The 26,682-nt window shown below is 34.6% G+C and overlaps 1 protein-coding gene across 6 annotated transcripts; it reads right to left on the bottom strand.

Annotated features, from left to right (window-relative positions):
- Nucleotides 1–24,649, bottom strand: LOC149781831 (uncharacterized). Of its 6 annotated transcripts, none has more exons than XM_089934792.1 (10): nucleotides 24,601–24,649; nucleotides 12,903–13,159; nucleotides 11,387–11,456; nucleotides 11,006–11,056; nucleotides 9,329–9,385; nucleotides 8,902–8,937; nucleotides 6,031–6,072; nucleotides 3,877–4,049; nucleotides 1,829–1,942; nucleotides 1–241 (listed from the first exon to the last, which is right to left on the bottom strand). In XM_089934792.1, the coding sequence occupies exons 2-10, from the start codon at nucleotides 13,125–13,127 to the stop codon at nucleotides 149–151; spliced, it is 861 nt and encodes a 286-aa protein (XP_089790918.1). In that variant the 5' UTR covers nucleotides 13,128–13,159; nucleotides 24,601–24,649; the 3' UTR covers nucleotides 1–148. The 6 variants fall into 6 exon arrangements, with proteins under 6 accessions (XP_089790918.1, XP_089790913.1, XP_089790914.1 ...); XM_089934787.1 differs by lacking the exon at nucleotides 24,601–24,649 and adding an exon at nucleotides 15,412–15,514; XM_089934788.1 differs by lacking the exon at nucleotides 24,601–24,649 and adding an exon at nucleotides 15,404–15,504.
- Between the last annotated feature and the right edge of the window lie 2,033 nt (nucleotides 24,650–26,682).

The raw sequence follows: 26,682 nt of genomic DNA, 5'->3' as shown, positions 1-26,682 counted from the left end.
AACATTCTGAATTGTTTATTTAGTTTATATTGTTCATATATAGAGAATAATATTAAATATATTGTTACCAATTACAAACACTGCTTTAGTAAATAATATGACTGTTTATTTCCTTCGTTGATGCGAGTAGTCATTACAACAGCCCAATTTACCAAGAGAATGTAAAAAAGAGTTCTTTTGCATACATTCTGGATTCGACATCCACGATTTCTACTGAACTGCCGCAGACCTGCTGTGCTATCTGCAATAAATACAAACTTGTGTGTTAGTCCTAACAATTAAGTTCAACTCAGATCCAGTTTTAGTCAAGTATATTCTTATTAGGTCTGTCGTGTTTGCGTTGGTCTCTTGAGACTCCAGTCTGATCTGGTCTTATCCTCTCCACTCTAGAGTAGTCGAGTCCGGTCTATTCTAGTTCATATTATGCATTAATCCAGATGTAAGCCCTACTTATAGAATTGAAGTAAAGATAGCAAAAGAAAATAAGAAATAAATATGGTCCATCCTTTATGATGACTGGGTATTTGATATTGGTTCAGTTTAAATACCTTTGTAGATGGATTTTGATTGTTCTAGTAAGCCCTTTAGTGTTTAAACGGCATTAGAAGGTTGAAACATTAGACTGGTATATATGTTATATTATATTCTGTGGTTATTCATGTGCTCAAACTGCAAGACAGCGAACCATACATTTATAATCTGCATATACCGCAAGCGTATTATTATTATTATTATTATCTGATGACATGAGGTCTACGAGGCTTGTATCAGGCATAGCTAGTGTTGTCCGACATCTTCATTTCCATATAGATATTGTCCTCTATTTCCTCATTTATCACATATCCAATCGAAATTCTGGTTTTATCCCATAATACAAAATCAGATTGGTGGTATTCATTGCACGTTACGTATCCCAGGTGTCCTAAATCCATACCAAAAAAAAAAATTATTCACTGTAAATTCCCAGTCTACACAATCCTGTTACTCTGTAATACGTGAACCAGAATATATTAGCTTATTTCGTTACGGACTAAATACCGAATTTTCCCGACAAAATGAAAAACTCCATCAGTAGCGATTTTGAATGACTGTGTTGTAAGTCCTCATCGACATGAAGGTAAATACTTGCATATCCAATGAAGATGTGTCAAGTTTATTTTTCTTTCCGTTTGCAATCTATCCAAATTACATATTCCATAATATCGAACACACGGGATACACCGGACAAGAACGGGACACACCGAGCCAGATCATGAGTTTGTGCTAAATTAAAACAATTGGTTTACTTGGGTCTTGTTTATCGTGCTGCCTTAAAATTTCTTAAATTCCAATATCGTAGAATGCATCAAAATTAAACTTTTGACAATCTGCAGAATACGTTTGCTTATGCTACAAACAATGCAGATTTAGTTCTATACCAAAACTAGTAGGCTGGAAGAATTTGGTTGACCATCTTAGTTAAAGGCCTCCATGTATAAAACGGAGTCAATACCATGTTAGAATATATATATATATATATATATATATATATATATATACACGCATGTAGTTCGTATCCATGGTAATGTACTAACATTCTAAACTCTTAAATTTCACATTCATGTAATGTTCTGAAATTCGATGAAGTAAAACACTTTCAAGCTTTAAATAACAATAATTTCACAGAAAGCGAAAAGAAAGAGCTTTTTTTTTGTTTGGTCATTGAAGACAAAATGATCTTTTGTTATATAGTCGGAGTAATGATCTCTTCAGCTGAAATAATACTGACTTCTGATTGGTTTATTCAGTGTATGACGCAAACAATAAAATCAGGCACTGCAAGGTATACCTTAAAGGCTGTAGCTGTACACTCCCAGAATATTGCCGCAACGCCAAGAGCACGAGGGCCAACGAACACTTCAATGGGTTCACCTCTCGGTATACTATTGCAGTTTGTGATTACCTACAAAATCAACACACACACACACATTACAAATACATATAAACTAATTTCGTTACGGTGTAGACACAGAAATTCCCTGACAAAATGAAATACTATATTGTTATGTATATCTATATCAATTATATTATTTTCATAATAATAGTTTTGCAAGGGTTATAGTGTTAATAATATTTTAAATGCTAATTTTCCCCAATGATCTGAGTACTTTATATATGAATCATACATGTATCAAGTGCGTAGATTCAGTCATAAAGATCCAAAGTTGAGATATACTATAATTCAGGTAAGCATCACGTGATTGTACTTCAAGACATGAGTTCTACTGAGAAGCCATTCGGTGTTAAAACAGCTGTTCTGTTTACTGATAGTGATTTCCAAATGACAAGATGATTTATTCAAGCCTCGTATTGCATTCTCTCTACCCCTTTTTAATAATTTATACAAGAAAATTATTATGTAGAATTAGACATTCTTAGCAGTAAACATAAATCTTGGATGTTATATTGAGAAGAGTTCATTTATCTACTTTGATCATTTGTTGGAATTACAGTGCTTGGAATATTTCAGATTCATTGGAATAATAGCTGTACGGGTTTACTGTGAATTCATTTAAAGACCTTTTGGGATTATACTATACTGATTCTTCGATACAGTTGATACATCAGTACATTACTGACCATCATTCGGAACACTCGAAACTTTTGAATTGATAGAACATTTAGGACTTTGGAATTAATTCACTACAATGTAAGTTATTTTTACTTATTCACTTTATATTTTATGGAAATAAATGATATTTTAAATTTTACATGACTTGTTGATTTTCTGTCCTTCCTGTTAATTATTTTAGGATTTTAAAGTCGTACAAATCTAATGTATATGTATGATGCATTTGTCTATCCATATAGACATAATCCAAGCTTGGAGGAAGTGTACTGGTGAGCCAGTAGGCTTAGTTTCATGGATAGTCATTCTGAAAATCATGACGCTAATGTCTCACTTTTGATGCACAGATCCGTTGTTATCGAATAGCCACTAAAGGGAGAAAACTATTCCTGCAATTAAAAAAAAAGATTCCTCTGTCTTGCGCCATATTCAGTCTCCCGTCCTTATGCATTTCAGCGGTCGATCGAAACAATCCAGATCTGTATAGTATACAATTTATTTTGGAAATATGCTTACCAGAAGGCAATTACAACATGTTCACACCATCTTACAACGATCATTATTCCAATTTATTTTGCATTGAACTCGCCTAAACCTCGGCGTAACAAAAGTTTGAATATACTGCACGCAGTTGGACTTGTTGAATAATTTCAGTGATTTCGAGAAAGGAAAACCCTTAGCGACGTGTTTAATAAAACTAAACCTTTTCTCGCAGAGAGGAACGATCGTGTGATGGTGATGTCTATTTTTTACTATATATACGTGTCATCGATACACCGCATATTTATGCGTGCATTATTTGAGATAAAAATGTCACCTGTTCTATGTATGTATGTATGTATGTATGTATGTATGTATGTATGTATCCTTTCGAGGGCAAAGTGCTGCTGTTATTAATATACCTATTAATAATTTGGTATGAAACATTTACAAATTTATAAATGTCATCTAACTTTCGTAACAGATATTCATCATGTTAAATTAAATTAAATATTGTTTTAGTGTAAGGAAAACAACCTTGCACCCTTAGGGTAAAAGAGATAGCTTTCACGGCAACAGGTTGTACTGTAAGGAGGCATGTATGTATACATGCATCCATGCGTATATATACAGACATACAGACAAAGAGACAGAGAGATCCGAAAATGTGCGATAAATGCTCACAACTCTCGTTTCCGGCGATGAGCCAGGTACTGTAAATGGTAAGTGGGACTGACCAAACGCGATTGCTATATGAGACTGGTCTTAGCAGAATGGGGGGTTTATACCTGCTTATCTTTTTTCCAGGTTTGGATCCCTGTAGCACCGTTACACGAAGCCAGTATCAGTGCCTCTTCATGTGCATTGCTTCCATCAGGGCATTGTCTAGCAGACGGATCAATGGCTGGAAGTTTGTTCATTGCGAAGTCTAGTACCTTGTGATGGTCACACTTCGTGGACACTAATATGGGAAATCAAAGATTCTTTTAAATGGGCAATTACAACAATGTGTCTATATACAGGGGCGGATCGGGGAAGGGGGGTGGGGGTCCGGATCCCCAGATTTAAAAAAATTACACACACACAAATGTACAGTTACTTGTCACTTGAAATTTGACCATCATTTTATTGTTGCCCACGTTTATTTGGTATTATTCCTGCATGGACTTTGAATAAATAGACACATAGGCTTTTGCTTTGGTACCCTATCGAGGAAAAACAGAGCTCTTTTGAAATTCCGCCCCCTCCAACACTTGTCTTGATCCGGTCTGGTATATATAATATATATGTGATGAAATGTAGAATCACTTTATTCACTCCTACGAAAGGTTCATCTCTGGTAATTTAACAGCAACCATATATTAATACGTTTATGCAACGTCAACCTCTATCTTTTTGTTATTTTCCATTTCGTTTCTTTCTTTGTTTTTCCTAAATCTCTGGGAATCACGACAACTGTTGCTAGAATGTGTACTACACTTGCTACAAAAATGCTGCACACTTCAAGTACAACTTTACTCTTTATGCCGAAAAATACTGCACGGTGTTTTAATGACACGTAGCTAAACAGAATAGCAAAAGGTCTACTTTACCGATTGATTAATACTTGCAATTAAATTTGCCTATAAAATACAAGGAAAGTATATCATAATACTTTATTGGATCAGTTATTCAACAGCATTTTCCTTCATATTTAAATGTGGCCAATTTTGAGATCCTTGTCTTTTCATGAATTTTCCAGCGACATAAACATAATATTTCAGGTTACTGAATACACGCCATAATCGAATTTAATGTTAATTTTAAAGTCACTATTGACCATTAAAGAAGTGCATTAAAAATTCACATCAATGAATTCAGTTGCACACTGTAACTTTGTTTATGTTTGCCTGTCCTTAAATGTCCTCAGAATCAAGTCATGCAACATTATTAAATACCGCCGTCCTTAAATGTTGCCTAAATCATTATTTTGCCGTCATTTTAAAAATAGTTTTTCAAGTTGGAGACGGATGGGAAGAAGGTTATTGCCTTTTATTTCTTTTAGCTATTATTGTTTAAAGAAAACCAGGAAATATAGCAAAGTTTTCAATCAAGCAATCCTATTGGATTTAATTTACATTCGAGTTATGATTACCCAATAAAAATGTGATTGCTTTATATATGAAAAAAGAGATTTATTTACCTAACAACCCCCCCATCACAATCACTGAATTCTGATACATTTTTCGGATATGAAAAACAAATGGTGATGGAAATAGATCAGTATTCGGTGCTTTCTGCTATTTATTCTTCCTTCTTTTCTTTCTTCTATTTCTTTCCGCCCAATACGGGTTTCGAGCTATAAGTAATAAGCATAACAAAGAAAGAAAGAAGGAAGGAAATATGTGCATTAAAGGAATACATCATTCCCCATATCCAAAACATGATAAACACTTCTGTCAAAAGACTGCAATATTTGTAATGATTTTTCGCGTCATTTATGCACAGAAACATGCAGTAAACGTGATATTAATTACTCTCTGTAATAAATGGGCTTCTGTACTGTATTGTCTTGTATAAATAACCAGTCATTTGCATGTATGGCCGAACAATGTACTTGGCTCAGTTTAAGTTAAGTATCAAACCCGCGTCCACTGGATTAAAGTTCGACTCTCTACCAAGCTAGCTACCACAGCTCCCAAAATATTACTCCCTTCATTGAGTATTTATAAACACTGGACCCGTCTACAAATGGTGCAAGACTATTCGCTGTCATACTATCCAGCTTTACTCTGCACTGTGCAAATAATAATAATAATAATAATAATAATAATAATAATAATAATAATAATAATAATAATGAGGAGGAGGAGGAGGATAATCATCATCATCATAATGGCCGTCATTGTCGTCGTTGTCCTTACTATCATAATCGTTGTCGGAGGCTTAATCTAAATACGTACCTGATACTGGTGGTCGTACTATATTGATTGTAGTCTGTCGAGCTGCAAATATATATATATATATATATATATATATATATATATATATATATATATATATATATATATATATATATATATATATATATATATATATATATATAGTTTAAAATCTGCAAATGTAGCCATTTTGGTTCTTAATGCCCTCCTTGTTCATTCGTATTGAAGACATCCTACGCTGTTAATAATGATTTACAAGGAAAATGTAAATAAAGTTGGAACAAGGAAAACAGTTTAAAGTAATCAATTGTGAATGTTGGAAATTTGTCTAAGAATTGTAGAGATGTTCGCGGATAACGATTATCATTAATCCCAAATATCAATGAAACCTTGAAATATGTATTCCAGTGACATACTTTTCGAAAAATATTTTGATTTTCTTTTCTTCACCGAAGGTGTTTAAATTTCTGCATTTTTCATGACCTTACAACAAAGACAGTTAGAGATTGGGACCCAGACATACTTGGTTTTGAATTTAAAACAGCACTGCATACACAAAAATTATGAATCCAACAAATGAAAGACTAATCGAAGAAATATTTCGAACATTTTCCAGAATAGCATGAAAGTTTAATCAAGTCATTTGCACTGGTATACAAACATGACAATGAATCTATCGACCCCAAGTGGATGTTAGTATTCATCGCGCTAACAATCTTAATTTAAAATAGGTCTTACATCATAAAGATAAAAAAGAGTCAATAAAAACTTTTAATGTTTTTAATTTAATAGCTTCAAATCGAAACAATCCTTCTATATATGCATATAAACATGCATGTCAAATTTCATTTGTGTGCCTCAAGTGGTTTTTGCTTGACCATGATAACAATATAGACGTCAAAAATCGTGTTAACAAAATCGACGTCAAAACATCATGCTAACAATATCGACATCAGAAGATCATGATGACAATATCGACGTCAAAAAATTATGCTAATGATATCGACGTCAAAATATCGACGTCAAAAATCATGTTAACGATATCGACGTTAAAAATCACGTTAACAATGTCAACGTCAAAAATCATGCCAACAATATCGACGTCAAAAAATCATGCCAACAAGATCTATATCTAAGTACCAACAGTTTAAATGTGCCTAGAAAAAGGTATTAGCAGGCTGTACAGGTCTGAAATTCTAATTAGGTTTTCTACATATGAATAACATGTCCATCGAATTTTTTTTTTACCTCAAGCGATTGTATTATTAATCATTCTTAGAAAGTTTACGTAAAGAGAAGTCTAAAAGTTAAATACTTTTTTGAAATAGAAAGAAAAGAAAAACGAACGTAAATGCATGAGAATATAATTGAGTACATCGATATGTGCATTCAAGCATGCTTGTCAATTTTTACTTGCATAGGTCGTGCTTTTGCGCAATCTTGCTAAAGAGCTTCTTAGAATATGTGAAATGACGGTAAAAAACCAAGTACTGCTCCGGTGGTCTAAGTGGTTAGAGCGTCCGCCCCGGTGCGGAAGGTCGTGGGTTCGAACCCCAGGCCGAGTCATATCAAATGGTACAAGCAACTGCCTCGTTTGGCACTCAGCATTAAGAGGATAGTATTAGGACTGGTCGGCCTGATGTCAGGATAATGTGACTGAGTGGGACAGCATGCTATATGTATGTGGCATGATGCCCCAGTGCTAGACATCACAATAAAGTGCCACACTGCAGACATCGTAGCGATATGACTGAAAGATTGTTAAAACTACGTTAAAAATCCAAATCACACACACACACACACACACACACACACACACACACACACACACATCAAATCAAGCTGAGGCGATTGTTAACAAGCTCAGCCAATCAAATGCAACAGTTCTTCATAAATATGCTTTCATAAACGTGCTTTGATTTGGCACATAATGAAACTTAACCAACATCTTGATGATAGAATTAACAAGGTTCATAAAAATCTAATAATGAATAGAAGTTTGATCAGAATTTGATCACAGTCGCTTTAGTGTTGACAAGCACTGCCATTCAGACGCGAGATAACCTTATTAATACGCATTAATCTCGCTCATAATCGTACACATCCAAGATCTTGACGCTGTAACAAGATTTACGAAGTTTGATTAATTCCTATAAATAAAATACAGACTCAATGCGATCAACCCAATACAATCAGTATACATTTTGATGATACACCTCTATTGAACATGATCAAAATTCGGATCAGAAATAAGGACTCTGTTGATAAGCTAGGCTAATCAGAATCCTCATTAATATGGTTATATCTCTCTCATAGCAAAAGACATCGGACTTTTTGATGACATAAACTTCTTGATCAAATCGTTGGATAAACGGAGTCTAGAATGGTAACAAGCGCAGCTAATCAGATGCACGATCACTCCATTAGTATTCATGGATATCGCTCACTCTGGAACCTGTCCGAGATATTGTTAATATAAACCTCTATTCCAAGTTTGATCAAGCTCAAGATCAGACATATGGCCTCCACTAAGGGCGCCAAGATCCAACACACAGATGCAGTATCACCTGTGTTGGGATCTTGCTTATTAACGAACTCGATGTAGACTTTTTCTGATTTAAGCCCTGATCTGAAGGTTGAACAAAATCGGACAAGAAATATGACCTAGAGTGGCATCAAGTACGGTAGACAGATGGACAACGGACGCAAGGCCATACCATAGTCCTACTTTTCATTACGGCCATGTGAGCTAACATTCTCAAAAGTTTGTTCCATTTCGGACACATAATTTAATTTATAGTGTGCAATTTTCTTAGACATTGCTTCGCGTTCGGAATTTACAATTTAAAAAAATGAGAGAGAGAGAGAGAGAGAGAGAGAGAGAGAAACGACCTGTTGGTTGTATCGTTTGGACTGTAAGACGATGTGCTGAAATATATGAAGGGCAAACATTTAAAATAGTCTTAATTAAAGACATTAAAACCTTCATTTGCTATTTTATTTTTTTGAAATAAAAACGATTACTATCCAATAATAAAACTGCTAACACAACATAAATATCGCCATCAGAAGCTACTAATGCTTCTACTACCACTTTGCCAACGGTTTCAATAACAACAACAACAACAACAAATACAATAATAATAATAATAATAGTGCTTTTTCCGTTGGATGTTGTGGGTAAGACTGGCGTACAATGGGACGAGCTTGCGATCCCCATGTATATCGAGTTAGAAAAGATAATTTAAAGAAAATTATGAAAGACTCAAAAGTGACGTAAGAAAGGCAGACAAACAGACAGTGAAAGGACGAAATTTACTTCTATTAACAATCCATGATGTAGTCATCCTAGGTGTTGTAGGAGCTCTTGTCGTCGCTAAATAATAATAATAATAATAACAATAATAATAATAATAATAATATTAATAATAATAATACAAGCAAAAATCTTCAGGAGCAGGTGCTGGATCGTCACCCAAGTTATTTACTACTTGGCACAATACGCCATTTTGTAAGAATTTTGAAATTTTTGCGATTAATGCGACTTTAAAAATTTACCAAGACTGTTTGTTAAAATAAGGTATCTGAAGTACAACACATACTCTTGCAACGAAAATCGTTATGTTCAGCTTTTGCCGTTTATTGCGGTATGAACTGTATTGAAAAACGGTTATAAATTCTTCAGCCGTCTTAGATATTTTAAACATTTTGTAATTCTTTTTATTTACCCTTAGATTGCTGCTGCAGAGAAACCATTGGAATTTACCGTTTTGACGGTGGTTGAAAATCGCGGGAACATGTATCCGAATGACATCTCATACACATCTTATTGGACACATCTCTGTTTTTTTTCCCAGCATTCCGCCACTCTGAATACTCGAAATGAGTTGCGAACGTTACATATATGGCTGGTCACACTGTACCATAAACGCTAATTAAGCACCTCTGCTATCTAACGATTTGCTTTCGAGTTTTTGGATATCATCCCTTCATCCTCCATCTTGGTAGCACTTATCTATGGTATGAGTCCAAGGAAATATTTAAAAACACTTGGACCTATTTTGTTGTGACCTTATAGTCAATCTGAAATATGTCTTCGTTGTAGTTGGACTTTAGTAAAATTCTTCGTAAAAATGTGTTCACGTGTGTTTTTGCGAAACGTAAAATTGCCCATCTGTACTGGAGCAATTCCTTTGTCATATCTTCAGCTTCGAAGGTGCGTAGTTTTTATGTGCTGCCAACCCCATCAGTTTTGGTGGTCAATACATATTGTATGTATTCCACAATCCCATAATACATCAATAGAAGCGACCGATTTTAAAGAAGAAGGCAAAAAACATCAATAGAAGTTATGAAGTGTGTGGAGCTGATTTGGTTCAAACTGTAGCGATAGGCCTACTTGAAAGCGTTACAAATGATTTTCAATCTTTGCAAATCATCGATTCGGTAGGACTGAACTACTTTCCAGACATGGACTAATTTTGTGTTATCTTTCAGCATAGCTAAATTCAGTGAAATACCACTCATATTAAGCACAATTAGCTGTGTAAATTAATTATTTTCCTTTATCACGCTACACAGTAGATCATACTCTTAATATTTCCTTAGTAACAACATGTATAACTTATACATTTTGTACATGGTGTCCGTCCTTTGTTCTCAACCTTGAACAAGGCCAATCCCTTTTATCTTTGATATACAACTTGGCTGAGTTGATGGCAGCATAAAATCGATATATAATTTACCAGTTTTAAAACCGTTTTTAATTTGTTCTTCTTTCTTTATCCTTTGTTTACATATTTCCCAGCCATTCAAACATATAGGAGGCAAGAATTTCTCAAGTGCTTTGTTTTGCTTATGTAATTGTTTTTTTTTTACTACACCCTGACAAAGAGCTAGCTTGAAACGTTTGGAAACTTATTTTGCATCTTGTAATTTATATTTTTTTTCCATCTCAAATAATTTCTCAACTTACTTGCAGTAGAGTTTTACTTACTGGGGTCATACGCTGGAATATGGCAAGCCGGATCTGTAGAAATTAGAGCATCTGCGAAAAACAAATAGCAATTGTATCAGCTTAGCATTGACTAGAAGTTAAGAGCAAAATGGCAATCAAACAGTGGTGGAACGCTCAGTAATGTAGTAAGCACTGTTAGTATTTACCCGATAATCAACGAGAGATTCAATTGTTTATTTCGAGAAACATGCCATATTTTTGCTGCTGCAGCTTCAGGTATCCATAAACTGCATTGCACTTTAAAAAAATAATATATCACAACCTATAACCACAATTTAAGTTCTTTAATTCTTTAATATTTTTATATCTCATATCTCACCCACCCACTCACACCCACCCACACACATATATATAACTCACCGTCAGGTGGTTCCTCACATACTTTGTTTGGATCTTCGTATGCGTTGTAGTCCAGTTGGAGATAAACCACCTATTAAAATATGTGAAACAAGGAGTACAAATTTTTCATAATTTTATGTGCTAAATTAAAACTCAAAAATTAGGCATTCCAGCGTTTTGATTCCTCTACAAATCGAACTTATCTGATATTTAAAACAAGTGTTTCAATGATGAACCCTTGTTAAGTCGAATACCACATACATGTCGAATGATGTTAACGAAGCTCAACACACAGAATGATGATATATGAGGTAGGACAATTTGGATATACATATGTCTGAAGAAAAAAATGAGATTGTTATTTGCATCACATGATATAGCTTACAAATTTAGTCTTTACCATGTCATTATATTGCAGAGATAAGAAACCAATATATAAATAAGAATTATATCAAAACATGTTATTACATACAAATTTATCGTGTTGCTAAATAACGCAAATGTTTAAACACTGTATAGATCAAGTAAATTTATAGAAGTGATATCTAAATCACGTTGATTCCGATTTAAAATAAAAATTAGCTATGCCAATTAGCTTTTTATCCCATTTTACCACGTATATCCAAAATATCCGATATCTTTCTTTTACCTTTTTCTTTCTGTCTTTTATCCGCTATAATACTAATAAAAAAATTGTATTTAAACTTAATCTGACAATAAAGTTCGTTTCTATTATGTTCTTCTCTGCTGACTACGTATTCAATATCTGTTTTCTGATATGAAATAAGCACTTGAAAATTCTAACCACATATTCAATATCTGCTTTGTAATTTGAGATAAGCCCTTGAAAAATGCTAACTACGTATTCAATATTTGCTTTCTAAAATGAGATAAACCCTTGAAAATTATAACTATGTATTCAATATTTGCTTTCTAAAATGAGATAAGCCCATGAAAATTATAACCACGTATCCAATATAAGCTTTCTAATATGAGATAAGCCCTTGAAAAGACTTTCCATTAACAATCTGGCAATTGTTGTTGTTCTAAGCAGATGGTTTACGTGTTTGACGCTCAGGGTAATTATTAACATAATACATTTTTTAAAATGACAGACCTAATTTGATATGAATAGCTGCACTAAAGATGGAAAAATAATTCCAGCCTTCCGATCCTCGATCTTTAGGGATTCATCATTTAATCGGAAGGGGGAGGGGAACTGTTTTTTTTTCTTCGTTCCCTTCTCCATCCAGGATAGATTTTCCATCTTTTATTTCAAGACAATCTTTGTCAACTGATATAATGGTGGGTAACATATGTTCTTCTGTGTTCTGCAAATGACAGCAAACGTATTTGTTTCAAATTATTTGTAAGCTTTTCTTTTTCAACAACCCTCTCCTCAGCCTCTTCCTGTTAGTGCTGATATTATTTACATTGCTACATTTACAGCCAGACTACTGAAGATGTCGTGTTTCACAACAAATATTTTGCCTTTCTTTAAAGGATAGGAAGCAGAAAATGATTATCGTCGCCTTACACGTCGCCGATAAATAACTGATCCCCATCCCTGTGGAGGGTTGGCGTACTTGGCCACTGGCAGGCAGGGATCATCCAGCTCGTCCGCATACATAAACGCGACTGGATACTGGTTTTCCTTAGGGCATCCATAGAGGGACCTCTCAACATGGCGATTGCAAATACATCTGGTTAAAGCCAATGGGAGGGTCAATCCCAGGAAGAAAAAACCAAGTATGAGACTCATAATATCTATTGTCCTTCAATGTAGTTTTCTCCCTGTAATAAATTATTTGTATAAGTATATAATAAACTGCGAATTGTCTCCTGCCCGAAAAAAAGAAAAAAAAAAGGAAAATTGTCAAAGGCTATGCAAAACCAATTTATTTTAAAATTCAGCTAAATGGGGGGAGTAAAGACTGAATTGTATAATTTCGTTTTGTGTTTAAAAAAAAGAGCACTTGTTCTATATTTATATGTTCGTTTTTGGTGATTGTTCAGATAATTGGACGAGAACTAGCAGTGGAAGATTGCAAACTAAGACCAAGAAATGGAGAAGGAAGAAACTAACGGAACAAAGAAAGAATTAATGAAAGAATTAATCAGGAAATTATGAAAGTAAATGTTATAGGAGAAATAGACAGACAGACAGAATATAATTTATAGCGCTGTTGGCCTTCACTATGACTGGAACAGATAGAGTTAACAACTGGTTCTATTTGTTAGAAAATATTCATGATATTTTTCCGCTTGAGAATGACCTCTTTCTTTTCTCCTTGGTATTAAATCGACACAACTTAATTATAGACCGAGATATAATAGCAGCATTTTAGCATTTTAGATAAAATATTTGTAAAAATTATAGCATTAATTATTTGCAGGAAAGAAAAAAAATCAATTTTAAAATTGATTGAGGAAAAATGATATTTAAACGAGCATTTTGATAACTGAAATTATATAAGCCTGACAAAGAGACATAATACATTTTGACAGTCTGATGTGCAAAAGTACAAACCACTTTCCATTCAAGAGTGAAAACAAGATTTTCAAGATATAGACTGTGGCGGCCATATTAGATACCAAATCCGCACAGTTTTCATTTTGAGCCATCTAAACTTTGCACGGCGTCTTTTAGCGAAAACATTATGTCGATAGCGAAGATTTAGAAGATAGTCACTGTGGCGGCTCTATTGGATGTGTGAGAGGATCAATTTTCAGTAAGGACCATCTAGATCTTACAAGAAGTCTTTTGGTGGAAACTCCATTTATATATGTCACAATCGCAAGTCCCGCCTTACTTAACTATTGACATGCTGTTGCAGATCAGGTCTTGGAAAAAACATACAACATAATCAATTTTAGATCAAATTATTTGCTAAAAACTGTTTCACATGAATAAACAACAGCTAGAAAATCTGGTCTTACAAGGTCGGGAGAATTACATCCCGACGCGCGCACACACACACACACACACACACGAACGCACACACACACGCGCACCCACGCACATACGGTATACTTTGCGAACATTCTTGGCAGATTATGCAGATGTATTAGATGGCAAGTGGTTGGTATCCATGGAGCCAATTGGCTACTTTTTTATGAGGAAAGAATGCTTTTTCAAAATTTTAGAATTCCCATCATGTGATTGCTCCAAGAATAGACGCCTTTTCAAAGAGAAAATGTGCATGGAATTGACGTGGACATGATTGTATACATGCAGTGACTGGCGTTAAAGCGGCAAAAGAAAGACTATTAAGACCATACAAATTATAACCAGGTTAAATTTTCTTGGAATATTATAAGTTGCATTTTGTCATGGTTACGTCAACGAAAGAAAGACAAGTATTTTCTCCAGTGTCAACGTGTCATAGTTTCGTCTATTTTGTCAACAATGATATGCCTGGGAAATCCTACAGCAATACATTCCGTGAAACCTTTATTCATTCTCCAGTATAATTCTGCTGGATGTTGAATTGACTGTGCAGTCTTTGAATCATTGAGGGTTTTATTACCCACTGCCTCGTCTTTATAATGAATGTCGGACGCTTCGTCATTGACAGCCGCAACATTCACATACATTAAGCGTTAGTCTTTCTGTCTTAAATGTATATCTTTATGATCATATTCCAGGATGGCAAAACGAGTTTCCTGAACGGATACAAATCTTGGAATGACCGTAGATATGCTGCTTGCATGCAACAACTCAAGGTCACTACAATGTTCGCTAGCCACCTATAGGTAATATTCTTCTAGAATAAATAAAGCCAAGCTCTGCCGATGAAGTTCATCAAGCTGAAAAGCAAACTATTTATATACTTTTTAATATCTGTGTTTAGTGGTCAAATAATCTTACTTAAGTGAACCAAGCAAATATATGTATAAAAACTGCAAAACAAACCTTGTACTTAGACTCTGTCACTAACCCGCGACTTCAAACTATGTAATTTTTTCTGAATATAGAATGCAATGGTAAATACACAAAATAATTTCTCACGTAAAAATCAAGTCATCAAATCCCACCTTTATACCTGTTCTGTGTCGATGATGTTATGCCTTATCTCTGGTTCGTCTCAATATAAATGCACGGTCCCGACCAACTGCCTACGGTTGGGGGATCGTCCTGTCTTTAAGCGTACAAGAGACGGAAGATTGTGTCATTTGCGATAAGAAATGATAAAAGCGTAGGACAAATCAGACCCTAGCGATCATGCAATATATTTCCCTTTTATTTGAAAATTCAGTCTGTGGAACAAGGAAACTAGTAACAATAATTATGACATATGAAAGATTGTTAAGCTGTTTGCACTTCTAAGAGTTCATCCGCTATGCTGATATATATATATATATATATATATATATATATATATATATATATATATATATATATATATATATATATATATATATATATATATATATATATATATATATACTCCACATACATTAAAAATAACATGTCATTTAAAGTATTGGTATAAAGCAAATTGATATACCAATACTGTTGTAATATTGGTATATCAAATTGTGATCCGCCCATGGTGCAATAATACGAATATATACACATTCTTTTAACTGCAAGCCTATAGATCAATGATGAATTTCTACTCATTCTTTAATCATAAATGACATAAGAAAATAATGATAAAAAGTACTAATAGTCACTATTTTCTAAATGAAATTAAAATGGTGCACATTTTCATCAGAATCCTTTCTTTTTTCCATTCCCCTCTCCCCTCTCGAGCGTAAAGGACAAAATAAGCAAAAATCTTGGAGTGAGAGAAAAAAACATATTGCACTGGACAAAAACATTAAAACTGAACTTGTACCAAGTAACCTATAATAATCTGGTTCGTCGTAAAGTTATGTTTGGGATCTATCTACAGTGTTCATAATATCAGTGATATATAGTTGCAATAGCCAGTTGTTATTAGGATTATATGTTACATTTGTCGGTTACAAGGCACACATACTGTAGCGTATTTAATGCTTTGCTGTCGTTGTTTCTTAAACCTTTTGTAATGTTCTAAAAATCGATTATTAATTATTAAATATTGTTATGTCTATTTGATTGAATTATATCTGATTTAATATATATTTATTTCAATTTAATTGTCTGTCAGTTTTAAATTTTGTTTTATTTTTCATTAGATGATAATGTAATGTAAATTTATTCACTAGAGATGATACTTTTTGTAGAAAATAGTTTGACCTTGAGTGTTACTTTATAAACACCAAGTGTTAATCTAAATCCTGACCGTGTTTCAGAATGTGTAGCAACCTTCGTAAACAAGTTCTATTTTATTTTCGTCAGGGTCACACTGGGTAAACGTGATCTGTATCAAGTACTTGCTTCTATAATCTTCCAGAAGATGATCATGTGACCCTTGTTTACGTTTTAGAAAGCCCATACAACCCATGTTTTGGAGAATTAATCTCAGTAGAAGTTGGGCTGTTAGACTGTTAGTTGTATGTTGTGATGTTTGGAGTTATTTCAAATTACTTGGTTTGGAGTTATTTCAAATTACTTGGATTCAAAAGAATTAATTCTGTTATTTTCCTGGAAAATACATGTGCTCATGTCATATTGTGGAACAAGGACAGTTTTTTGTAATAAAAATGTATTCAGCTATCAAAACCGGAGTGATAATTCTTATTTCTACAATGAACTGCAGACTTCAACACAACAGATTGTAGCATACGTCATCGTCTTCCATATTTGATTGTTCGTCGGGATTCGAACGTGAAATCAGTAGAACATTTTGTTGTTAGGACTACTAAAATTTTATTCTCGGATTATTTTTGGATCATTTTTGGATTTGATTCTATAAAACCGTAAGTTCATATTTTTTCATTTTTACAGAATTTTTCCAGAGAAATAAATTATTGTATTTTTAAAAGTTTGTTATTTTCACTCTTTCTTGTGTTACTGTTTATTCGAGCCTACACAAGTGACATAGGAATATAAAAATGTCCAAATGGTCACCTTCGACCCATTCCCTCTTTCTCTCTCGCCGTGGATTGTCGTAGCTAGATACGGGCGAAAATCCACGTAAATACAAGCGTTGGGGATTTTAACTTGTGTCATACGACGATGTCTCTAGATGGTAAAGTTTAGTCACCGTCCAAAGAGGGTGGGGGAGATAGAGAGTTGTTGTTGTAGGGTTTAACGCCATTTTTCAGCACACGATAGGCTATGCATGGCAGCCAGTATTGATCATGGAGCAAGATCCCGGGAAAACCCAGAGAAGAACTACCGACCCACGAGAAGGGCAAGCTTTCTCACATACCCACACTGGCTGAATCCGAGACTCGAACCCACGCAGACAGAGGTGAGATGGCAGTAATCCGTAACGGAGAGCGCTTTAGTACTCGGCCACTCGGGGCCCAGAGAGAGAGAGAGAGAGAGAGAGAGAGAGAGAGAGTTTTATAGTCTTTAGAAGTGTTAATTAAAGCAGAATAATGATTTGATGAACTGTCATTATATTAAAATATTTTAATTACCTCTTATTGGTTCGTCATTTCGCTTAGTTTCTATTCCAAACTAATTTCCATACGCCAGTACGTGAATGTCTGATAGTTCAGGTTCAGTGTATAAGAGCTAACCGTGTTTGTAGTGCACTACTTTCAACATAAAATCCATATTTCATGTTTAAATCATGAATGTATCTTATACTGATTTAATAAATCTGAATAAAAATAGAAACTCAAAAAGAAAACAGTCAGCGTTATCAATTTGCGTATGTGATTGTGAACAACAAGAAAAATCGTAGAACTACATTTTTTAGCAGACACACCCGCAGGGTGTATTAATCGAAATCAAAAGGTTCCATCATAAAGTAACAAAACAGAAAAAAAAAATATGAACAACGAGTATGCACGATAAGCAACGAAGGAAACCATGAACTCTGTTTCATAGTGTGCACAGAGTATGATGCAATTGATAGAAGTCAGCACCCGATTTGATCTAGTGACAAAATTCATAGATTTATTACTGCCGACAATTACATTCGGGGTAAAATAATTAACGTGAAGTTTAATAAAATTATAATTGTCTGTTTTAATAGTCCAGAATAATTAGTTTAAAAAAATAAAAGTGGATGATACAAAATGGCTGGTAGGTATAATAATAACAATGGTAATAATAATAATAATAATAATAATAATAATAACATGGTAATAATAATAATAATGAGGACTTTGTATAGCGCCTAATCTTTAGAAGCTCTAAGCGCTTTACAACATTAGACAACACCTATAAGATAAAAAAAACATAATGATATGATTACAAAAACAAACACCATGAAATTAGAAAACATAAAAAACATGATGAGAATATTTAAGGTAGGAAACATTATTAGGTCTTTAAGTTTGCTCTTGCAGTCGAAATAAGTGAGTTTTTGAGAGCCTTCTTGAATGTGATCACTGTGTCTTTGTGTCTAAATTCAGTGGGCAATTCATTCCACGTTGCTGGGCCCTGGTATGCAAAAGAACGCAGTCCATATGACTTTGTTTTCATAGTGGGAATAATGAGTATACGATTGTCAGAGGAGGAGCGTAAGTATCTTGCTGGTGTGTACACATGGGTGAGGTCTGATAGCTATGTTGAACTAGAGTCCGACAGTGAAACTTTGCACAGAGAACAAATTTTGTGTTTGATCCTGGATCGAATGGATAACCAGTGTAGGGTACAGAGCAGCGGGGAGGTGTGCTCTGATCGTGGTACTCTAAGTATGATCCGAACAGCTGTATTATGAACTTTCTGAAGTTTCTGGAGCCGATATTGAGATGAACCAGACATAACTGAGTTACAATAGTCCAGTCTTGAAAGTACTAATGAACACACAAGTGTTTTAGTGACGTCAACTGAAAGATATGTGCGAGCTGAGCTGATGCGTCCCAGCTCAAGATATGCAGCCTTGCATATGTTCATGACATGTTAGTGCAGTGTGAGAGTACTGTCCAGAGTAACACCTAGGTTTCGTACTGATTGTGTGAATTTAATGTTGGTGTTGCTGATATTTATTGTTTGAGGTAAAGGATGTGAATGAGAAAGTCTTTGTTTTGTGATCAGATCAATACTATTATTCTGATTTATTATTATTATTATTATTATTATTATTATTATTATTATTATTATTATTATTATTATTAAAGAAGTATGAGTACATACGAAATTTTCTTAAGAAGGACTAAATGTGACCGCTCCGGTGGCCTAGTGGCTGGAGCGTCCGCCTCTGATGCGGGATGTCGCGGGTTTGATCCCGGCCGAAACATACCAAAGACTTACAAAAATGGTACTAACAGCTGCCTCGCTTGTCACTCAGCATTAAGAAGTTAGTGTTAGTACTTGTAGGCCTGGTGTCAGGATAATGTGACTGAATGTGACATGATGCCACATGTCTGCGGCATGATGCACCAGTGCTAGACATCACTATAAACTGTCACACTGCAGACATAGTAGCAATATGACTTTACAATTGTTAAAGCTAAGTTAAAAATCCAAATCACACACACACACACACACACACACACACACACACACACACACACAGAACTAAACGTATTATCTCTATGTTTCTTTATATAATTCATACCAATCAAATTGGACACCAGATGTTATTCACATTCGAAACATGATTGGAAGCCAAAGTCAAAGATGTCCTTCTAGTTGATATGACTGTGGGCCTAAAAGGAAGTAGCAGTTAACCAATTGACCTCGAATATGCGACCTGATTAAACACGCGTGTTCTGTCTGATATCTAGTGACCCATGACAGCTTTTCTTATTAACAAAAAGGAGATTCATTTTATGAATCAATTACTTTCGGTACTGCTTATGAAATTATCTTCTCGAACTATCTAAATATTTATCAATATAAAATACAATGCTAAATATACAACGAATCTCTTACGTAAAATAAGATTAGTAAATCCCACCTTTATTTTTGCTTTTTGTCCAAAATATTTTTTCTTGTTTGTCTCAATATCTTGGCGGGACCCAGATCAACTGCAATGGGACGGAGGGTCGTCCTGTCTTCAAGTGTACACGAGAAGGAATATCGAGTCATTTGCGATAAGAAATGATAAAAAATGTAGGTTAACTCGAACACTAGTGACCGGTATAAGAAAGTTTCCTTCTTTGAAACTGCGCGGTCATGAGCTGAGTTCCAGCATCGCGACGCTATGAAGTAGAAGTTGTTTATGAGCGACAGGCTATAAATTCCGAATGACGGACTCTTCATTATTTGTAAAGACCAATTTCGCTTACTCTACATGAAACATGCACACATAGCTGTAGCTTAATGTTTCGTGCTTGGTAATCCGTTCCGTTCGTCACGGGGTAAATGGTAATTACAAAGACAAAACAAACGCAATGCACAACATCTGTAAGAAGGAGAGATTATTTACAGGATTGTAAAAAGAAACATATCCTTCTGTTAAGTTAATAACACAAAGCAAAAACACAAAAAGCATGATTACGTGTGAAAAGCCTTGAAGGTAATTTTCGACTCTAATTCACAATGGAAACAAGGAAATTAGGCGGTTGAGAAAAGTCAACACAGTATTTGGCTTGGTGTTCAATTCTGTAGATTTACGAGTACCGAATGTTACATTTTTTATGTAATATATCTGAGGTGAAATTCAATGGAATTACATGCATCTTTCATGATAGAATATCAGGTGGAAGTAGTAAAATGTAGGTTCCACAAATCATGTTAGTGAACAAAAAGGGCTGATGGGAATAATAATAATAATAATAATAATAATAATAATTAATTATTAATTGTAGGTTTATTAAAGAAACAGAAGTTGGTAATGTATTTTCTTACGTTGGGTTAAAACGCGAAACACACACACACACACACACATACACACACACACACACACATAGTGAAACCCCTCAAAACCTAAAACTCACGGAACAAAAAAAATATGTTCGGTTAGGAGAAATTTTCGGTTTACTGAATATTTTTTTTTTTCGCATGTGAAAAGATGTCTTTATCTTAGCGCTTAAGTGACGAGAGAGTGAGATGGATCATATATTATAGAGCCTGATATTAGAATGGTTTTGGTCTTTTGGTCCTAACATGGCTAATACATTGTATTACAAATCCTGATATTGGAACGACTTTGGTCTTTTTGGCCCTAACTTGGCTAATGCATTGTATTTTAGGGCCTGATATTGGAACTGTTTTGGTCTTTTGGTCCTAACTTGGCTAATGCATTGTATTATAGGACCTGATATTAGAATGGTTTTGGTCTTTTGGTCCTAACTTGGCTAATACATTGTATTATGGGGCCTGATATTGGAATGGTGTTGGTCTTTTGGTCCTAACTTGGCTAATACATTGTATTATGGGGCCTGATATTGGAATGGTGTTGGTCTTTTGGTCCTAACTTGGCTAATACATTGTATTATAGGACCTGATATTAGAATGGTTTTGGTCTTATGGTCCTATCTTGGATAATACATTGTATTATAGGGACTGATGTTGGAATGGTTTTGGTATTTTGGTCCTATCTTGGATAATACATTGTATCATAAAATCCTGATATTGGAATGGTTTGGGTCTTTTGGTCGTAACTTGGCTAATACATTGTATTATAGGACCTGATATTAGAATGGTTTTGGTCTTATGGTTCTATACTGGATAATACATTGTATTATAGGGCCTGATATTGGAATGGTTTTGGTCTTTTGGTCCTAACTTGGCTAATACATTGTATTATGGGGCCTGATATTGGAATGGTGTTGGTCTTTTGGTCCTAACTTGGCTAATACATTGTATTATGGGGCCTGATATTGGAATGGTGTTGGTCTTTTGGTCCTAACTTGGCTAATACATTGTATTATAGGACCTGATATTAGAATGGTTTTGGTCTTATGGTCCTATACTGGATAATACATTGTATTATAGGGACTGATATTGGAATGGTTTTGGTCTTTTGGTCCTATCTTGGATAATACATTGTATCATAAAATCCTGATATTGGAATGGTTTGGGTCTTTTTGTCGTAACTTGGCTAATGCATTGTATTATAGTGCCTGTTATTAGAATGGTTTTGGTCTTTTGGTCCTAACTTGGATAATACATTGTATTATAGGGCCTGATATTGGAATGGTTTTGGTCTTTTGGTCCTAACTTGGCTAATACATTGTATTATGGGGCCTGATATTGGAATGGTGTTGGTCTTTTGGTCCCAACTTGGCTAATACATTGTATTATAAGACATGCTATTGGAATTGTTTTGGTCTTTCGGTCCTCTCTTGGCTAATACATTATATTATAGGGCCTGATATTGGAATGTTTTTGATCTTATGGTTCTAGCTCGGCTAATACATTGTATTATGGGGCCTGATATTAGAATGGTTTTGTTCTTTTGGTCCTAACTTGGCTAATACATTGTTTTATGGGGCCTGATATTGGAGTATTTTTGATCTTATGGTTCTAGCTTGGCTAATACATTGTATTATGGGGCCTGATATTAGAATGGTTTTGTTCTTTTGGTCCTAACGTGGCTAATACATTGTATTATGGGGCCTGATATTGGAATGATTTTGATCTTATGGTCCTAGCTTGGCTAATACATTGTATTACAAATCCTGATATTGGAACGACTTTGGTCTTTTCGTCCTAACTTGGCTAATCCATTGTATTATAAAATCCTGATATTGGAATGGTTTTGGTCTTTTGGTAATAACTTAGCTAATACATTGTATTATGGGGCCTGATATTAGAATGGTTTTGGTCTTTTGGTAATAACTTGGCTAATACATTGTATTATGGGGCCTGATATTGGAATGGTTTTGGTCTTTTGGTCCTAACTTGTCTAATGCATTGTATTATGGGGCCTGATAATGGAATGGTGTTGGTCTTTTGGTACTAACTTGGCTAATACATTGTATTATGGGGCCTGATATTAGAATGGTTTGGTCTTTTGGTAATAACTTGGATAATACATTGTATTATGGGGCCTGATATTAGAATGGTTTGGTCTTTTGGTAATAACTTGGCTAATACATTGTATTATAGGGCCTGATATTAGAATGGTTTTGGTCTTTTGGTAATAACTTGGCTAATACATTGTATTATGGGGCCTGATATTAGAATGGTTTTGATCTTTCGGTCCTAACTTGGCTAATACATTGTATTATAGGACCTGATATTGGAATGTTTTTGATCTTATGGTTCTAGCTTGGCTAATACATTGTATTATGGGGCCTGATATTAGAATGGTTTTGTTCTTTTGGTCCTAACTTGGCTAATACATTGTATTAAGGGGCCTGATATTGGAATGATTTTGATCTTATGGTCCTAGCTTGGCTAATACATTGTATTACAAATCCTGATATTGGAACGACTTTGGTCTTTTCGTCCTAACTTGGCTAATCCATTGTATTATAAAATCCTGATATTGGAATGGTTTTGGTCTTTTGGTAATAACTTGGCTAATACATTGTATTATGGGGCCTGATATTAGAATGGTTTTGGTCTTTTGGTCCTAACTTGGATAATACATTGTATTATAGGGCCTGGTATTAAAATGGTTTTCGTCCTGTCTTGGCTAATTCATTGCTACACAAGACCATTCAGTTCGTTAAATTTACAGGTAATGTTGAAACGACACATCTTGGCATCATTATCTTGGCATCATTATTGTTTACAAATTTATTCGTGTAGATTTAAATTTTCGTTCGAATATATGAAACAATAGATTTTCAAATGCCTGATGTTTTCATAGTTTGTTCATGTAGGTTTTGGGATAGATTCATTCTCATTGACTGGATTAATTTTATCCCATTGATTGGACTAATATATCCCATTGATTGGACTAATTTTATCCCATTGATTGGTCTAATTTTATCCCATTGATTGAAGTAATTTTATCTCATTGATTGGAATATTTTATCCAGTAAGGATAGTTCAATCTGACGACTCTTAGCTGGTCATTCTGACAAATGTTAGTCATGGTACTTAAATAAATGTATGCAATTATTTTCTCCATTTGACAATCATTTGAGTGAGTCTGGTGTTTAAAACACTATTTTGACGTTCTTGTGGCAAATCATCAAAAACCAGACAGCATGTCTGGTTAATAAAGCCCCGATACTTAATTAAAAAGACAAACAAAAATGTTCAGTCCATCACGTATACAAATGCATCAAAAGTAATTTAGTAACAATCAGAAGAACATAATTGTTCTTACATGACTTACCTAGAAGCATGGACAGCTAATAATTCTCCTTAATAGCTAGCTCAGTTTTAAGGTGCAAAGACTTCCGAGTGGCATGTTATCAGTCCTAATCTGTGTCAGTGTTCAGCATTCTTTTAACCTCGCATGCCATTAGGACAATTTAAGGGGTTTTTGTCAGACAGATGTGCCTAATATATAGATCGTGTACCTTTAACCCTAATTAATTTGTATGTGCCAAGAATTTAGCAGCTAAATTCATCTGTACCTTTGAAGTGAGTTTCGGTTTTACGGGCTTTGTATAACTGTAAAATTGTTGTGATAGAAGTTTGTGACGGTATACAGAGTTAAGAGATTTCGGTTTACTGGCAAATATGATGTTATTAAAGAATATAAATTTGGGACTGTTCCAAAATGTCGGTCTTGAGAGGATTCCGGTGTATCGATGTTTTGAGGAGTTTCGCCATGTTTGATTCTTCTTGAATAATTGGTGTTTTTGTGATCTATTTCAGGAAGTAGAATTCCTCCTAATGACACTCAGTGTCGGGTGTTATTTTGATTTCATTTATAGAAGCGAGCGCCAATCGGTGAAGTCCTTCTAGCTGATGTCATTGTCTGCGTATGAGGAAGTGGCAATTTACCTCCACCGACTCCAAGTGCGTTCTGGCAACCTTACCAAACACGACTGTTCTGCCCTGTACTAGGTGACCCAATACAGGTTCTTGTCAGCAAAAAGGACACGTAACTCACTTAATTACTTGTTGTCTGTTTCAAAAGGATTTTAAAGTTATCTTTCAGTTATTTTTAATTTGTTTCTGATTTAAAATAATTATAGGTATTAACTTTGTTTAATTGTTTGATGCTTTTTCTTACGTAGTTTACTTACTTATAGATACTTTCATTAGTCCGCCATTTTAAAATTGAGGGCAAATCTCGGTTACACTTTGATCTGAACAACCATGTCGATCCATTGTTACCTGGTCAGTAAAACAGCCTAATATAATGCAAAATCTTAACGGAGAAATATGTGACTGGTCAAAATATGTGACTGGTCACGTAAGCCATAACACATCTCTGATTCCCTGAATGTCTTTACATTGAGAGGCAACGGAATCAAACTGAAAAACACAGAACCAGACTAACATTAGTATGATGCAAGTACCCAACAACTGGGTAACAATTCTTATTTGGAATACCTTGAATGCTTCAACCCATAAAATAGTTCCGGTACACCAATTAGATTGCAGTCAGAAGGTAAACACATCAAGCCCTTATACGATAAATAGATAAATTTAATGATGGCGCCTTTCATGAAAAATGGAGAATGAAAACATGATTTAAACGACGGTGGTGGAATATGATAAATAAAAATTAATAAAGATTTTCCTTGAATCTGGAAAAAAAAACGAAGAGAGAGAGAGAGAGAGAGAGAGATTGTCATGCGTTAACACTGCTGCAATAGACAGCAATGTCGATGTTGTAGGTACAGAAAAAAATAGCTGCGCTCACGAAAGAAAATATAGGTAATTACTGCTGAGGATGCGTTCTTGAAGCATCGTACTTTTTCCAGGTTTTGTTTTAAACATCCTATCAAAAGTTTAGGTCATCTATTTTAACTTTGACAAGAAGCCATACTTTTTGTACGAATCGACAAATGACAAGAAGCCATACTTTTTGACAAATGACAAGAAGCCATACTTTTTGTACGAATCGACAAATGACAAGAAGCCATACTTTTTGTACGAATCGACAAATGACAAGAAGCCAGACTTTTTGTAAGAAACGACAAATGACAAGAAGCCAGACTTTTTGTACGAATCGACAAATGACAAGAAGACAGACTTTTTGTAAGAATCGACAAATGATAAGAAGCCAGACTTTTTGTAAGAATCGACAAATTTCATCTTCAGCTAGTTAGTACATTTACGAGCCTAACACAAGAGATCTTTGCTGGTAGATTAGAGTAACTTCATAAATTCGAGTAGAAGTGAACACAATACTGATTAACATAAATGTCATTTGGTGAGTTGACCCATTTTGGGAGATAAGGTGTCACTGAGAATAAAAGATGGACGCAGACCAACGTGAACGCACGAGAAAAGTGAA

This window comes from Sinohyriopsis cumingii, chromosome 15 (genome assembly GCF_028554795.1).
Source record: "Sinohyriopsis cumingii isolate HCF-2022 chromosome 15, ASM2855479v2, whole genome shotgun sequence".
NCBI classification, from domain to species: Eukaryota; Metazoa; Mollusca; class Bivalvia; order Unionida; family Unionidae; genus Sinohyriopsis; species Sinohyriopsis cumingii.
This window is presented reverse-complemented; position numbering and strand designations above follow the sequence as displayed.